Here is a 17817-nt window from a genome sequence, read left to right on the forward strand (position 1 = left end):
TGCACGACTATCCCATTCGCAGAGAAAACAGCAGTACTTTGTATATCCAGTCTGCAGACCAAGCAAGAGAGCAACAACCTTCAAATCACCTCAAAGCTGCCACTGATGTTGGTCATAGTTTATGCACCTCAAAAGTTGTTTCATGTTGTCATAGGTTTCCTTCATATGGACTGCATGACCAACTGGAATTGATGGCAAAACATTGCCATTATGCAGTAAAACAGCTTTAAGACTTGTCTTCGATGAATCAATGAACAGTCTCCACTCATCTGGATCGTGAACGATGTTGAGTGCTGCCATCACACCATCGATGTTGTTGCAGGCTTCAAGATTACCTTCCATGAAGAAGAATGGGACAAGATCCTTTTGACGGTCACGAAACATGGAAACCCTAACATCACCTGCCAGGAGATTCCACTGCTGTAGTCTGGAGCCCAACAGCTCTGCCTTATGCTTGGGTAGTTCCAAATCCCTGACAAGGTCATTCAGTTCACCTTGTGTTATGAGGTGTGGTTCAGAGAAGGAGGATGGGAGAAAATGTGGGTCCTGTGACATTGATGGTTCAGGACCAGAAGTTTCATCCTCTTCCTCCTCCTCGTCTGACTCAAGTGAGAATGATTCTGGTGCAGCAGGAACCGGCAGTCCTTCTCTGCGGGGTACTGGGCGTATAGCTGATGGAAAGTTTGGATAATGCACAGTCCACTTTTTCTTCTTTGACACACCTTTCCCAACTGGAGGCACCATGCAGAAGTAACAATTGCTGGTATGATCTGTTGGCTCTTTCCAATTCATTGGCACTGCAAAAGGCATAGATTTCCTTTTCCTGTTCAACCACTGGTGAAGATTTGTTGCACAAGTGTTGCAGCATATGTGTGGGGCCCACCTCTTGTCCTGATCTCCGATTTTGCAGCCAAAATAAAGGTGATAGGCTTTCTTAACCATAGTGGTTATAGTGCGCTTTTGTGATGCAAAAGTCACTTCACCACAAACATAGCAGAAGTTATCTGCACTGTTCACACAAGTACGAGGCATCTCTGCTCAGTTTGGCTAAACAGAAATGTGTCCCTTTGCAAAATCAAACACTGACAAATAAGAGAGCACGACACTGTATGATTTCTAGAGCTGATATAGGGCAATTTGTTCAGCAGAGTGATGTAAGCTTCGTTATGATTGCATCATCCATGACTTCTAGGAATAACATGATGCAATTCATATCATGTATGATGCAATACCAGCTTCAGATTGCATCATTCATTGTTTTGCCTAAAAAGCAAGTACTGTCCAAACCCAGTCATAGATTTATTCATAGATCCAGTCAAAGATGTATTTTAGTCATTTCTGGTTTAAATTGAGATCCCTTCCCTTTATAACTCACTTATCCTCCGCCATTCCCAAGTCAAGGGTCGTATATACTGACCCAATAGTATATCTTGAAAACTAGAGCCAATCAACAATTTTAAGCATCATTTTCATTCTCAGTGACCCAGAATTAGTAAAGTTTGACTACATTTATTTCAGAAGCATTTTGGCTGTAGAGCACTGTAATCAATTTGTGAGCCACTTTAACCCTGAGATCCTTTTCTGCAGGTCTGTCATCTGGCCAGATATTCCCCATTTTGTAGCTGTGCGTTTGATTTTTCCTTCCTAAGTGTAGTACTTTGCACTTGTCTTTATTGACTTTCATCTTGTTGATTTCAGACCAATTCTCCAATTTATCAAGATTATTTTGAATTCTAATCCTGCCCTCTGAAGAGCTAGCAACCCCTCCTTCAGCTTGGTGTCATCTGCACATTTTATAAGCATGCTCTTCACTCCATTGTCCTAGTCATTAATGAAAACATTGAATAGTACTGGCTCCAGAATAGACCCGTGTGATCCCATGAGATACATCCTCCCAGTTTGACTGCAAACCATTGATAACTACGATTTGAGTATGGTTTTCCAACAGTCGTGCACCCACTTTATAGTAATTTTATCTAGATCACGTTTCTCCAGATAAATCGTGTCTGTGGCTTTCCCCTATCCACTAGGCCAGTAACCCATCAAAGAAGGAAACTAGGTTGGTTTGGCATGATTTATTCTTGACAAATCCATGTTGGTTATTACTTATCACCCTATTATCCTCTAGGTTCTTACAAATTGACTCTTTAATAATTTGTTCCAGTATCTTTCCAAGTAACAAAGTTCGACTAGCTGGTCTATAATTCCCTGAATCCTTTTTGTTCCCCCTTTCAAAGATAGGTGCTATGTTTGCCCTTCTCCAGTCCTCTAGGACTCCATCCATCCTCCATCTGGAGCAAGGAGCCATCCTTTAGGTGCCGTAACTTGCTTTAATTCTGCTCCTCACACAAGGACTTTCCTACTCTTGATTGCCCCTTTTATCGAAGCACTTTACACACAGGAACTACCTAAGCCTCCTGGCTCCCTGTGAGGTAGGTCACAGATATGTCTGGTGTCACCAATGGCAGTGTAAGCACATAACTAGCACATTGTGGGAGGATAGCTGTGAGGCTGGCAAAACAAGCATCAGTGGACAGCCCTTTTGAAAACTTTGCCCTGACTTTCTACCAACAGAAGCAAAGATGCCTATATACAAATGCGAGAAGTATGGGGAATAAGCAGGAAGAACTGGAAGTGCTAATAAATAAATACAACTATGACATTGTTGGCATCACTGAAACTTGGTGGGATAATACACATGATTGGAATGTTGGTGTGGATGGGTACAGCTTGCTCAGGAAGGATAGACAGGGGAAAAAGGGAGGAGGTGTTGCCTTATATATTAAAAATGTACACACTTGGACAGAGGTAGAGATGGACATAGGAGACGGAAGTGTTGAGAGTCTCTGGGTTAGGCTTAAAGGGGCAAAAAACAAGGGAGATGTCATGCTAGGCGTCTACTACAGGCCACCTAACCAGGTGGAAGAGGTGGATGAGGCTTTTTTCAAGCAACTAACAAAATCATCCAAAGCCCAAGACTTGGTGGTGATGGGGGACTTCAACTATCCGGATATATGTTGGGAAAATAACACAGCGGGGAACAGACTATCCAACAAATTCTTGGACTGCATTGGAGACAACTTTTTATTTCAGAAGGTTGAAAAAGCTACTAGGGGGGAAGCTGTTCTAGACTTGATTTTAACAAATAGGGAGGAACTCGTTGAGAATGTGAAAGTAGAAGGCAGCCTGGGTGAAAGTGATCATGAAATCATAGACTTTGCAATTCTAAGGAAGGGTAGAAGGGAGAACAGCAAAATAGAGACAATGGATTTCAGGAAGGCAGATTTTGGGAAGCTCAGAGAGCTGATAGGTAAGGTCCCATGGGAATCAAGACTGAGGGGAAAAACAACTGAGGAGAGTTGGCAGTTTTTCAAAGGGACACTATTAAGGGCCCAAAAGCAAGCTATTCCGCTGGTTAGGAAAGATAGAAAATGTGGCAAAAGACCACCTTGGCTTAACCACGAGATCTTGCACGATCTAAAAAATAAAAAGGAGTCATATAAAAAATGGAAACTAGGACAGATTACAAAGGATGAATATAGGCAAACAACACAGGAATGCAGGGGCAAGATTAGAAAGGCAAAGGCACAAAATGAGCTCAAACTAGCTACGGGAATAAAAGGAAACAAGAAGACTTTTTATCAATACATTAGAAGCAAGAGGAAGACCAAAGACAGGGTAGGCCCACTGCTTAGTGAAGAGGGAGAAACAGTAACAGGAAACTTGGAAATGGCAGAGATGCTTAATGACTTCTTTGTTTCGGTCTTCACCGAGAAGTCTGAAGGAATGCCTAACATAGTGAATGCTAATGGGAAGGGGGTAGGTTTAGCGGATAAAATAAAAAAAGAACAAGTTAAAAATCACTTAGAAAAGTTAGATGCCTGCAAGTCACCCGGGCCTGATGAAATGCATCCTAGAATACTCAAGGAGCTAATAGAGGAGGTATCTGAGCCTCTAGCTATTATCTTTGGAAAGTCATGGGAGACGGGAGAGATTCCAGAAGACTGGAAAAGGGCAAATATAGTGCCCATCTATAAAAAGGGAACTAAAAACAACCCAGGTAACTACAGACCAGTTAGTTTAACTTCTGTGCCAGGGAAGATAATGGAGCAAGTAATTAAGGAAATCATCTGCCAACACTTGGAAGGTGGTAAGGTGATAGGGAATAGCCAGCATGGATTTGTGAAGAACAAATCATGTCAAACCAATCTGATAGCTTTCTTTGATAGGATAACGAGCCTTGTGGATAAGGGTGAAGCGGTGGATGTGGTATACCTAGACTTTAGTAAGGCATTTGATACGGTCTCACATGATATTCTTATCGATAAACTAGGCAAATACAAATTAGATGGGGCTACTATAAGGTGGGTGCATAACTGGCTGGATAATCGTACTCAGAGAGTTGTTATTAATGGTTCCCAATCCTGCTGGAAAGGCGTAACGAGTGGGGTACCGCAGGGGTCTGTTTTGGGACCGGCTCTGTTCAATATCTTCATCAACGACTTAGATATTGGCATAGAAAGTACGCTTATTAAGTTTGCGGATGATACCAAACTGGGAGGGATTGCAACTACTTTGGAGGACAGGGTCATAATTCAAAATGATCTGGACAAATTGGAGAAATGGTCTGAGTTAAACAGGATGAAGTTTAACAAAGACAAATGCAAAGTGCTCCACTTAGGAAGGAAAAATCAATTTCACACATACAGAATGGGAAAAGACTGTCTAGGAAGGAGTACGGCAGAAAGGGATCTAGGGGTTATAGTGGACCACAAGCTAAATATGAGTCAACAGTGTGATGCTGTTGCAAACAAAGCAAACATGATTCTGGGATGCATTAACAGGTGTGTTGTGAGCAAGACACGAGAAGTCATTCTTCCGCTCTACTCTGCTCTGGTTAGGCCTCAGCTGGAGTATTGTGTCCAGTTCTGGGCGCCGCATTTTAAAAAAGATGTGGAGAAACTGGAAAGGGTCCAAAGAAGAGCAACAAGAATGATTAAAGGTCTTGAGAACATGACCTATGAAGGAAGGCTGAAAGAATTGGGTTTGTTTAGTTTGGAAAAGAGAAGACTGAGAGGGGACATGATAGCAGTTTTCAGGTATATAAAAGGGTGTCATAAGGAGGAGGGAGAGAACTTGTTCACCTTAGCCTCTAAGGATAGAACCAGAAACAATGGGTTTAAACTGCAGCAAGGGAGGTCTAGATTGGACATTAGGAAAAAGTTCCTAACTGTCAGGGTGGTTAAACACTGGAACAAATTGCCTAGGGAGGTTGTGGAATCTCCGTCTCTGGAGATATTTAAGGGTAGGTTAGATAAATGTCTACTAGGGATGGTCTAGGCAGTATTTGGTCCTGCCATGCGGGCAGGGGACTGGACTCGATGACCTCTCGAGGTCCCTTCCAGTCCTAGAATCTATGAATCTATGAATCTATGAAAAAGAGAACCTTGGTTCTTAAGGTCTTGTGTGGGCAGATCCCCCCACCCAGTAAACTGCATGAAGCTCTATCTGTCTCTACCCTGGAAGTACATAGGGCTGGGTCAATCCTGGTGGGATTTGAACCCATGGTTCTGGCCACTTAGAGATGTACTAAACTGCTAACTTACTGCCTGGGAAGGGAATCTTTTTCAGAGCTTTCCAGGTGGTCTCAGCGGCTCTTAAAAGGAGAACACCCTCCCCCAAGTAACTCCCCATAGTAGTATGTTCGTCTCCTGCAGCCGTAGTGTTGAACCTTCCTTTCTCTCGGCAGATTCAAAGGAGTGCCTTTTCTGTCTTCTTTGATGAGAAGTTTTCCATCCCCTTGGACCCGTCTGCGCTGGAGGAAAACAGCTTGAGATTTTCTGTCTTTGGCATTGATGAGGACGAGAGGAACATCAGCACCGGGGTAGCAGAGCTGAAGCTGTTGGACTTGGATCTGGCCAGCCGCCCATTCAATGCTTGGCTCTATCTGCAGGACATGAACAAGGTAAGCGCTCGTTGTCTGCATGCTGGTCCCAGCTGGGCTCCCTGAAAAGGAGGTAGTGGGGCATGAAAGATAAGCGCTGTATTTTCTGTACTTACTGGGTCAGCCACAGGCAGTGTTGGGTTTGATTACCTCCTCAGCGAGAGCTGTCCAGTGCATGAAGTGCGAGACAATTTCACCTTTACTGCTGGGTTTGGAAACCAGAGCTGATGCTGAAGCACAAGATCTGGAGGCTCAGCGGGGAAAACAGGATATGATGTCACTCCAGATCTGGTCATCCTTCCTGTGCAGTGGCATGGCAATGGCCAACATTTCCTGCTGTGGAGCGAGATGAAACCGGCCCCTTGCCCTCATAATGCACCTTACCAATTGTGTAATGATCCACCTGGGAGGAGCAATTCCCTCCTTCTCCCTGCAGGCCATCAGCTGACACCCTGAAGCGTGAGCATCCTTATCTCAACTTGCAGAGCTCAAATCGTAATTCATGGGGAGGAGTCAGGGCCAGCCAAAGCTGAGGTCCAGACCCAAATTTCCCAAGTGTTCAGGTGTTTGGTTCTGGGGTTGGCTCAGACCCAGCTCAATTCAGTAAGAGTCCTTGACTTCTGAAAAGCAGTGAAAATATTTATCTCATTGACCTCCAAAGGCTGAGGTGAAATAGTGTTTCCTCTTCTGCGTTTAGATTCACTGGCAGATCCTCAGCTGGTGTGAGTCAGCATTTACACCAGTGAGAATCCAGCCCGCTGCCTTTTGGTTTAATCAATGTGACCCCTGTTTCTCCCAGTATGGGGGCAAGGTAGAAAGGAGAATAGGGGGAAGTGATCAGGATTTCCCTCTGCTTTTGCCACCATCAATGACAGTTGGATGTCACACATGAAGATGACACTTATCTTTCTGAGGTACTTATGTGGCCTCCACACCATATTATCTGAGCCCCTCATAACCTTCCATGTAGTTATTCATGCCACACTCCTGTGAGGTAGAGAAGTGCTATTTTCCCCATCTGCAAGAATTGTGACACAGAGACTAAGGCCTGGTCTACACTTAGAACTTAGGTCGACAAAGCTAAGACTCTCAGGGAGGTGAAAAGTCCACTCCCTTGAGCACTGTAGCTCTGCCAGCCTAAGCCCCCAGTGTACGTCGATATAAGACTGCTTCTGTCCACCTAGCTCCCATTACTTGGGAGGTGATGTGACAACAGCTTTTTCCCATTGTCACGCACATCTACACTATGGGGCTACAGTGACACAGCCACCCCATAGCATGGGCAAACCCTCTGTGAATTGCCCATGGTCACACAGGCAGTTTGTAGCAGAGCAGAGAATTGAGGTCTCCTGAGTCCCAGTGCTAGCCTCTAACCACTAGGTCAGCCTCTGTAAGCTATAGCTACACTGCCTGGTTTCTGCCCTCGTTCAGGGAAAAGCTTTCCTTGCCAGATAGCTATTTCTCCTGCCCCTCTTATCTGTGAATGAGTCATTTCTGCCGACGTTTGCTGTTGGGTGATGGATGGTGCCTTACGTGCCCTGCAGGCAGTTGACTCGGTGGGAGAGATCCTGCTGTCTCTTAGTTACCTACCCACAGCGGAGAGGCTGACGGTCGTTGTGGTTAAAGCCAAAAACCTCGTGTGGACCAACAGCAAAATGACAGCAGGTGAGTGCGAGGCCATGAAAGAGCAGCTCCGGCCAGAGGCCAGGTCCGTGCAGCTCTGCCCTGCCTGCGGCTTCCCCTGCTAGAACTGCTGCCCAGGGTGCATCTCCGCTGCATTAGTGCTTGAAGAGCTGCAGTGAGTCCAGGCACTCCACACCTGTTAAATCAGCTGTAGCTCTGGGGAGCTCAGACAAGAGGCCCAGAACTTGAGCTCCAAAACCGCAGGCCTCTTGCACTTGAGCCAAGGGGATCATGTAGAGCCAGGGCCACCAAGAGCGGGTTCGGGCCCTGGTGAAAAAAAAATTTCGGGCCCCCCAGCAAGGGTGGACCGGCCAAACAGGGCTGACGGGGGGGAGGGGGAGCCGGGCCCCGGGACCCCTTCCCAAATTTTTTCGGGCCCCCCAGCAAGGGCGGACTGGCTACACAGGGCTGACAACGGGGGGGGGGAAGCTGGGCCCCGGGCCCCCTTCCGGACTGCCGGGACCCGGTAATTTGTACCGGCTTCCCCCCCTCTCGTCGGTCCTGCGTAGAGCTGCTAGCGATGGCAGTTGTTTGTTTGTAGTGTGTTAGTCCCAAATAGAGACAGGGCCGCATTGCGCTAGGCACTGCACTTAATCTCTGTACTGCTCAGCCACTAGGAGGCAGCATCGCTCACAGGCACAGTTTTTCTGTTGCCTCATTATAGTCACCAAGGGTCCCCTAGTTAAATGGGAAGGGCCTGTTCTGCCACAGGTGAATGGGGAGTTTATTCAAGTCACCCCCAGGCATATTAACAGGTTACATTATTTATTTTTGTGGTAGTGCCTGGTAGCCCCAGTCACGGACCAGGACCCCGCTGTGCTTGGCGCTGTACAACCACAGAACAAACAGATGGTCCCTGTCCCAAAGAGCTAATGCAGAAGCAACACGTGTGTGTGTGTGTGGGGGGGGGGTTTATGTCTTCCCCCTCCCCCCCCCCCAATATCTGCCTTTCATTTAGCAACAGCTTCTATTCAGAGATTTTCAAAATGTGGGACATGCCCCGCTAGGGATGAACGTTCAGGGATGCCAGCCCTGTACGACAGGGATCCACCCCTTGACTCACCTCAGCCATGAGCCCCACTTGTCCCAAGTCCAGCAACCCCCACGCTTCGAGAGCTGTGCTCCATCCTTGTTAGTAATGGTCAATGCTGTCACCTGCTCTGTGGCGCCCCGCACTCGTTGCTCCAGCCCCTGCCCACCTCACCTCACCGGGAGAGGGGCGGCACCTCCAGGCAGGGGCCAGCAGCACCTGTGCTGAAATGCCGCCCGCTGGCCCGGGGCAGGCTTTTGCAATGTCAGCGCTTTCCTAAACTCGGTTGCGGTTTCTCCGCGCTGGGGTGGGGTTCAGGATGCGGCGCACTAGCCGCTGTGGGGCTGGCTGGGAGCGGAGGGCCCATGGGGAGCAAAGGTGGGGGAGAGAAGGGCCTCGCCAAGGGTGTTAGAGAGAGGGGGAGAGCAGAGCAAATAGACAGGAACATGTCCGTCTCTTCCTGCCCCCTCCCATGCCCCTCAGTCACTCCCACCCCGCACTCTGCAGCGGCAACACATGGAGAAGTCATATGTCTCCCCATGACCAGTTACACATCATCTCTGAGCTACTGTGCATATACCCCTTTTCCCTGAGGCGCCATGTTCCCTGCGCTCACTCAGCATTGTCTCTGCTTATGGGTGGAGGACAGTTGGTGAATGATGGTCCTTTGCTTCCCATTGTCCAAACAGATCCTTTCGTCAAAGTGTACTTGCTTCAGGACGGGAGGAAGATCAGCAAGAAGAAGACAGCTGCGAAGAGAGGTGACACAAATCCGGTGTTTAATGAGGCCATGATTTTCTCAGTGCCCGCAATCGTTCTACAGGTGAGAACTTCCTAGTCAAGGGCAGACTGAAGAGTTGTAACTTTTTTTTTTAAAGCCAGAAAACTTTACACCGTTCGTGAGATCCACCCAAACATGCCTCTTGGGTCTACCCAACAGGGTGCATTCAAGACTGCACCTTCCCTCCTCCCCCACATCACGGAAATTACAGTACACCAGGGCCTGAGTATGTAACTAGAACTACAGACTGAGCTGTAAATCTTCACTCATCCTTAGCCTGACATTTACATTTTTCTGAAATCTCCCGGAGTTTGACTGCTTCTTATATCAGGGAAGAGATTCGGGCAGTGAGTTCCCTGGTGCAAATCAGAGAAACATTAAAATTAAATCCTGCAGCTGAAACAGGAGGGCCGATGGCGGAGATCTAACCAGGATCACTGCCTGGCTTGAAAGCAGAGAGTAATTTCATTTAGCAAGTCAGAGGCTCTGGTGTTAGCAGCTAATAAACGTGTCTGAAGGAGACACCTTCAAAGGACAGATAATAAGGAGGAAGCTTTCTTCAGTGGCATGGAAACAGGAAAGAGCCTATTAAGGTATGGTTGCCATAACAACATTGCCAGGGGTTTCCTCCTGTTCCTCCCACCGTGAGGGTGATAGCGCTGAGTTCAGGGAGAATTGGACAAAGAGAAAGGAAATGAATGTGTCAGTGAAAATGGCTAGAGCGGCAGTGAGTGAAAGCTAGATCTGTAGCTTATAAAGCTGCAGGTGCCGATGAAACACACTTGAGACTTTTCAAAACAACCAGGAGAGGAAATCTCAGAAAATGAGCTTCAATAAGTCCAAGGACTCAGGAGACAGGAAGGGTGGATCAGTGGTTAGGGGGCTAGGCTGTGGCTCAGGAAACCCAGGTGGAGTTCCTTGCTCTGCCACAGACTTTCTATGTGACCTTGGGCAAGTCACTTAGTCTATCTGTGCCATCTCAGTACCCCATCTGTAAAATGGCACTAATAGCACTTCCCACCTCCCAGTGGTGCTGTAAGGATAAGTACATTAAAGACTGGGAGGTGCGGCGGTGATGGGGCTATACAGCTATCTACGAGAGACGGGTAGAGATGCAGTCCCTGATGGCTGGGAAGAAGCAAACATGGGACTGGAGCTCTGTGTAGGGAAGGGAATGCAGGAAATTGCCCTCTGCTTAGCCTGACGTCCATCCCATGTAAACGATTCCAGCCTGTAACAAGGGAATTTGTGGTTGAACATTTGGGAGAGATGGGCTTTTTGAATGAAAGTCGGCCATGCCAAACAAATGGAATAGCTGGGTCTACCGCTCACTGACTGATTGGAGCAAGATCCGGCAATTGTCTTCAGTGGGCCACAGCTCTGAAGCAAAGGCAGCAAGTGGAAGCCTTGGCAGGCAAGGGAATGTCGTCTCTCTGAGTGTTAGTAATGCAGTCGCGCTCTTGAAACGTAAGGGAACTGGATAAATACCAAGGCATGAATCAGAAACATGTTGATTAGAACTGGTTGGAAATTTCCCACCAAAACTTTTTTTCAATGAAAAATGCTTTTTTCCACCATAGTGGAAGTTTTCATGAAAAACTTACATTTTGATCCAAAGGATTCTTTTATTGACCTTTTTTTCCCCCCCAGAAATTTCCGGAAAGTTTCATTTCAGTGGGGGAGGAACCCACTTGCTCCCACTTTTTCCTCCCCTTTTTTTTCCATTGGGTAAAAGACTTAAAAAAGTGAAAGCAAGTTATTTTTTTTCCTACCAAAATGACGCGTTGTTTAAAATTTCACAACCAGGGGAAAATAAAAAGCAATTAACAGAAAGTTTCAAACAAAATGAAAAGATGCTTGTTCTTTTGAAATGTTTGTGTAATACACACCATCGTTTTCTGACCCACTCTGTCTAGTGCTGATGGACAGAGCATAACTTTGCATGGTAAGTATGGAAAGGCAAAAAGCGTAGTTCCAGAACTAAACTGCTCCAGAACTCAAAATCCAGGCTGTCTCATTCAGACACATCTCTAACGACAAGGCTTTCAAAGAGGGGAACTGCTGGGGTCATTTCTGGGGCCCCCGTTAAAGTCAACGAAAGCGAAGGATGCTCAGCACCTCCCAGCAGGATCGGGCTCCTTGTGAGTGAAAGTTTCTAGGCTGTATCCTGAAGGGTGCTGAGTGTCTGCTACCCTGTGTGACATCAGCCGGCGTGGTGCACTGTGAGCTGGTGCTCAGCTGCTCTCAGGGGTTGGCCTGGTTGAAAAGCAGTCGTAGCTCTAGAGGAGGATTTCTACAAAGGGGAATTTAATAGACAACCAGATCAGCATCACTCTGGCGTAAACTGGCCCTCGTGGTGCTGACAGATATTATTCTGCTGGAACGCTCTTCCACCCAGCCACCTACATGAACAGAATTGCACTGGCTTTGTGCTGGAGCTCCTTAAGTAGGAAGAAGTAGTGCTGGGCTTGTTTTTTCCATCTTGAGTTTAAGGGGAGGGTCATTTCTCTCCAAGCCACTCTCAGCAAGGGACTCTGTGGGAAGATGCCTGTTGACTTCAGGGCCCCCGGGAGCAGGTCCCCTGTCTGTTCCCGGCAGCTGGCTGGGATGTGAGAGAATGTGCTGTGGACTTGTCTCTGCAATTCATTTCTTCTTAGTTTCAGAGGGGTAGCCGTGTTAGTCTGTATCAGCAAAAACAACGAGGAGTCCTTGTGGCACCTTAGAGACTAACACATTTCTGTTTTGGAAGTAGCGTGGGACATAATGAAAAGCAGGGCTGGGTCGCTAAACTAACCAGCGTAATCTCCACTTTGCATGCAGGCTCACACGGAGCTGGTTCCATTGCTCAGCTCATGCGAGAAAGGGGCTGCTGTGTACTCGGTACACAATGGAAATATTCCTTGAGCTGAGGTCTGAGTTACACTCTCCAGTGCTAATTATTCGTAATGCTGACCCCTTAGGCAGTAACCAAAGCTACCCTATCCACTAGTATTAAAGTGGGCTTTTACTCTGCAACGGGCCTGTGTATACATGGTTCCCAGTCCCTCAGCAGATCAGCTCCCTCTGTGTGTCCAGATTCAGATCTGCTGACTTGAGTGACAAAAATAAGGCTTATGGGTTTTTACGCAGAGCCAGCACTCCCATGGGAAACTATTCCACCTTGTGTGTTGTTGGCAGGATTATTTATTATATTCCAGAGACAAGGTGGGGGAGGTAATATCCTTTATTGGACCAACTTCTATTGGTGAGAAAGACAAGCTTTTGAGCCACACAGAGCTCTTCTTCAGGTCTGGGCTGAAGTGGGAAGTGAGTGTGAGTCTAATAGATGTCACAGACACACTGTGCTAGCGTAAGTTTCCCCAGCTTGTACTCCCCTGGAATCCAGTAGATTTTTCTCAGAGTTTGGCCCCTTGAGTCTCATAAGAACCTACTCTCAGGAGATTTTGGAGACTGTGTTTTCAGGGATACCTCAAGCACCACCTCACTCATGATACTTGACCCTTGCCTTTCACTGCCATCGAGCATCAAATTGTGCTTAGATTGCAGTAGGGTCTTTGGGTCAGGGACTCAATTTTTGTTCTGTGTTTGTACAGCGCCTAGCACAATAGGTCCTGGTCTGTGACTGGGGCTCTGAGGAGCTACCTCAATACAAAGAAATAAATAATGCAATGGGACATTGGTAATGTTTCCTGTGCCCCTCCAGGATCTGTCTCTCCGGGTGACGGTGGCAGAGTGTTGCGAAGATGGGAGAGCGGAAAACATTGGCCATGTCATCATTGGCCCGTCGGCCAGCGGCATGGGCATCACGCACTGGAACCAGATGTTGGCCACCTTAAGGAAGCCAGTGTCCATGTGGCACCCAGTTCTACGAAATTAAGGGCAAAGTTACACTCTGCGAGTATCTTGCATGGTGCCTAGACTTCCCATAAGCAAATATGCTTGGCAAATGGACAGTGGTACGTGGGACATAAACTATTTTTCCAAATGTTCTTCACAAGTTCCATTTAGTAAGAAGGAGCAGCAGGGGAAGTCACTGAATCAGATCCTTGAGAAAGCTTCAGTGGACTAAAACCTGAGAGAAGAAGCAACTCAAGTGTGATTATGCACAGAAGTAGCTTCTGGGCAAACACTTCCTCCCTAGCACTTCCTTTCCAGTGACACCCGCTTGGGAGTCCCATTATCCCTAATTGTCTGTGATTTTATTTTCCAGTGAACGTTACACAATAGAGCATGGTCTGTTCACTGACTTAAGAGGGTTAGGGGTAAATTTGTGATCTGGCACCCATGGTGGGCTTAGCCCCACAGGTTTTCAAGACAGTGCCTGGGGGGAGTTTAGCCACATGGATTTCCATCTACATAATGGCCAGGCTGGCATTTAACCACCGGGTGTTTTCAGTGCAGGGGCCAATGGCTTTAATACAGTGCTACCCTGACAATAGTGCCTTCTCCAAGAGAGGGGTCCTTTGGTTCCTCCTCTGGATGGCTCCCCATTTAAAACTTGAGTTCAGGCACAGTGAGCAGCTCCAGAAATAGCGGGTGCTTATCTTCCCCGTCTGATTACTGGACATTCTGAGCTAAACTGTGAGCAGAGGGAATACAAATGTTGGCATTTTTAATAAAGGAGCAGCCTTTTTTAAAAAAAGAATGATATTTCCCAAAGCAAAATATGAACCTAAAGGAGAGTCCCTTTAGGAAGAACTCATACTGCACTTTACCATTTCAATGAACCCCCCCCTTTTCCATAGTCCATTCTCTCAAAGGCTCGATTCTGCAGTCAGTAGAAGTTGAGGGCCCTCAGCACCTTGGACTCTTGGATTTTGGGGGTCTCCATCTCCATTTTGGGGGTTTGAGGTTGGCTGAAATTCTTCAAATTTCAATTAAAAATGTCATCAAAATCTGACTGGGAAAAAATGGGGATGGTGGTGGAATTTGATAACATATTGGTGACTCCTGTTTTTTTGACCAAGTATGGAACAGGGTGAAATGTTTTGAATTTCAAATGCCAACCAGAAAAGTGGGGAAATGTCTACTCACAAAACAGCTGATTTCTTTTTTTCCCCTCTTGTTTTCCAGCCAATTCTAGAGTCCAACTTGAGACACATTGGTGCCAATTTCCAGAGCTCCTGAGCTTCTGCAGACCTTCAGTTGGGATTGTGGGTGCTCAGCACCTCTGGAAGCAAGGCCCATAGGGTCTCGTATTGGGCACCCCAACAGTGTAGGCCTCGGTTTTTACTCAGTCCCCAACTAAAGATCAAATTGCGGTCAAGTTTAGCACATGCCAGCTTATCCCAGGCTCAGCTCAGCCACTCTTCCTAGTCAAGATAAACCCAGGGTTGCCAGCTATCACAGTTGTGTTGCAAATCTCATGATTTTTGGTGTTTCCCATAAAGCCCCAGCTCTTGGAATCATGTTGTTACTTGCTAAACTCACTTAAAACAAAAACAACAAACAAACTAACTAACCAAATTAAGTGTCTAGCCCTCATGATAATGGAGAAAAGCTTGAAAACATGAGCACTCAGGGCTCAAACACCACAATGCAAATGTAAAGAACCCCAAATTTATTATTTGTATAAAATGTCATGATATTTCAGCCAATCTCGTGATTTTTGGGGCGGGCACCTGATTCTCAGTTTTGAATTTAGGAGTTGGGAAAAGTTCAGTCTCATTGGGGACAATTGGTGTTTGTTTGCTTCAGGGCAGTGTAAAAACTGATTGAGACTCTTCAGAAGAACCAGCTGCTGCTGAAAGCTGTGGAGGTGGAATGCAAGCCCATTTCCTGCCATGTTTGAACTTGGAAAAACCATCAAGAACCAAAATGTGTTGCTCATTGAGGCATAAGAGGGCCTGAAATCAGTGCTCTGTTGTGATGGGCTTTCCATGAAATGAAGGGAGAAATTACTTAATAGAGGGGAAATAAAACCAGTCAGCCGTTTAATTCTACCTCTGTCCAACCAAATGGCATGCGGTGGGGGAGTTGGCTTCAGCATCTGGGCAGAACCATCAAAAGCAGGCACAGCTGGATGCAGCCAGCCCATATTTCCTCACAGCCCAGGGATAGTTTCTTTAAAGCAGTCTTGGTCAGGCTGCGCCCTGTACTCTCCTGGGATGGGATACCCAAGCTAGTAGAAGAGGTGATCAAAGCAATGGCGCATTGTTTCTTTGCTGCCTTGAAGACTTGTAGTCAGTGAGGATTCAGAAAAGACAGGAGAGGGGGCTCAGACTGCACCTCTGCTGTGCTGGGTGCTGCCATGTCTTGGCAGGTATGAAGCTATTAGCAGGGCTCCCCCTGCTCCAGAATGCACCGTTAGCCTTAGGGGCTGGAGCATGCTCATTGCTTAGGGGAGGGGAGAACCAAATATCGGTATGCTCTGGGGAGCCCCCATTTCCCCTCATCTTACCTGTGTAGGAGCCAGGCAGCTTATGGACCCAGCTGAAATGCCCGGCAGGGCTCCTGGGTTCTACTTGCTTGAGGGCAAGCCCAAGCTTCCTGGGCACACAGTGCCATTGGGCAGCAGGCACTGGGCGAGAGCATGCTGTGTACCCAGTGCTACTTCCCCAAGCCAGGGGGCTTCCCCTTTGCTAGAGAAACATGCTTGTTTTCAGTGTGAATCACCCTCAATCAAATGGTGGGGAAGTCTGTCAAGTCCAACAATTGCAGCTTTGTGAACATGAGACTCACCAACTTCCCAGCTCCAGCAGCTTCCTACATCGCTAGTCAAAGGGGGGGGGGGAGGCGGGCTGTTCCTTAGCACTGGGTTCTGGGCTTGGCCCTGTGTCAAAGTCCTTCCTCCTGCTCTCAAATGTTCTTCACAAAGCTTTAGGATAAATTGACGTTGGCTTTGAACTTTGTTGGCTGTCTGGGCCTGGTTAAAGGCCAACTTCAGTGGGCTTTGGCTCAGGTGTAATGTTCCCCCCGGCTTGATTCAGACAAAGGTTAGAAGCCGTTTTATTTACATGGCCTAGTGTCCCAGTTATAGCTCCCTCTATGATGGAAGCAGAGCAAGGATGGTCTTATGATTAAGGCTCTGTACCAAGACACAGGAGAAGGGGGCTTTAGCCCTGGCGCTGATACAGACGTATATGTGGTATTGGGCTGTCACTCAGACTGCATCATTACTGGATGTCTTTTTAAGAGCTATGCTGGAGTCCAACCACCAAGTTATTAATGCGGAAATTGCTGGGTGAGATTCCCTGAGCTGTGTGATACAGGAGCTCAGAAAAGATAATCGCAATGCTCCTTTCTGGCCTTAAAATGTGTGTGTTGCAAATATCCTTCCCGAGCATCAGATCCATTTGGGAGCACAAGGCCAGGCCAAAACGCTTTTGGCTGCAGCCTCTGATAATGCTCGGTGCAAAGAAGAATGAAAATGTTAACGGTATTTATGGGACCCACCAAAAAGCAACAATGGCGGTAGTTAAAATTTGTACTTTGAATGCTTAATAATCCGCTCTCTCCACGCCATTGTTTTTTCAGCTTTACATCATAGCAGAGTAGAGCAATGTGCCAGCGGTGGGGGGGAGGGGTTATATGAAAAGTGTATCTAGCATCTTGCCGTAGCTGTGCGATGTATTTAAATGGTTATGTTATCACTTTAAAGACCTGTCAGCCTCGGTGTATTGAACTACAGCACCTGCCCTTCATTCCAGCTGAAAGATAAATAAACAGCGAGGAGACTTGGCAAATGACTTCATGCAGAGTTGTTTTCTTTGGCATGCTGGAGCTAAAAACTGACCATGATTGTAAAGTGTGTGGGGTTGTGTGAGTGTGAACATAGGTAGGGGAGCTCAGCTCCCCATCCTTAAAGGGGGGACAATAATCCTTCCCAGGAGGGGTTGTGAGCCCAACTTCATTAGTACACCTCTACCCTGATATAATGTGACCCGATATAACACGAATTCGGATATAACGCGGTAAAGCAGTGCTCCGGGGTGTGGGAGGGGGGGCTGCAAACTCCGGCGGATCAAAGCAAGTTCGATATAACGTGGTTTCATCTATAAAGCAGTAAGATTTTTTGGCTCCCGAAGACAGCGTTCTATTGGGGTAGAGGTGTATCTGTAACACTGGATAAAAGGCATTGTTGTTTTCTTCTTGGTTTGAATGTCCCCCTTTAAAACCATTCTGAATGTAGGATTCATCAGCATGGGAAGAACCTGTGAAATGTGACCACCTGCCGGGAGGGACACAGCGACAATGCACTGAGCAGTGTTTCAATGACACACACTTGTTTGAAACCCCTCTCCCCCAAAACAACTCTTCACGTGGGCCGCCAAAGAGCCGTAGGATGGTCAAGGATTTCGCCTCCAAGGCAGTTACAGAACGATGCTGAACGCAACGCAAAGGCTCCATATCCCTCCCTGAGCCACCGGCGCTACTTAA

General features: G+C 47.0%; 1 protein-coding gene across 2 annotated transcripts in view; it reads left to right on the top strand.

Annotated features, from left to right (window-relative positions):
- Positions 1-17126, top strand: part of SYT12 (synaptotagmin 12) — a 65404-nt gene extending 48278 nt beyond the window's left edge. For both annotated transcript variants that reach the window (XM_054026962.1, XM_054026963.1), the window contains 4 exons: positions 5750-5965; positions 7489-7609; positions 9347-9480; positions 13142-17126. In XM_054026962.1, coding sequence (XP_053882937.1) covers positions 5750-5965; positions 7489-7609; positions 9347-9480; positions 13142-13315 — 645 coding nt within the window. In that variant the 3' untranslated portion in view covers positions 13316-17126. The remainder of the gene's footprint in view (positions 1-5749; positions 5966-7488; positions 7610-9346; positions 9481-13141) is intronic.
- Positions 17127-17817: the final 691 nt, after the last annotated feature.

The sequence above is a fragment of the Malaclemys terrapin genome, chromosome 4 (assembly GCF_027887155.1).
Source record: "Malaclemys terrapin pileata isolate rMalTer1 chromosome 4, rMalTer1.hap1, whole genome shotgun sequence".
Lineage (NCBI taxonomy): Eukaryota > Metazoa > Chordata > Testudines > Emydidae > Malaclemys > Malaclemys terrapin.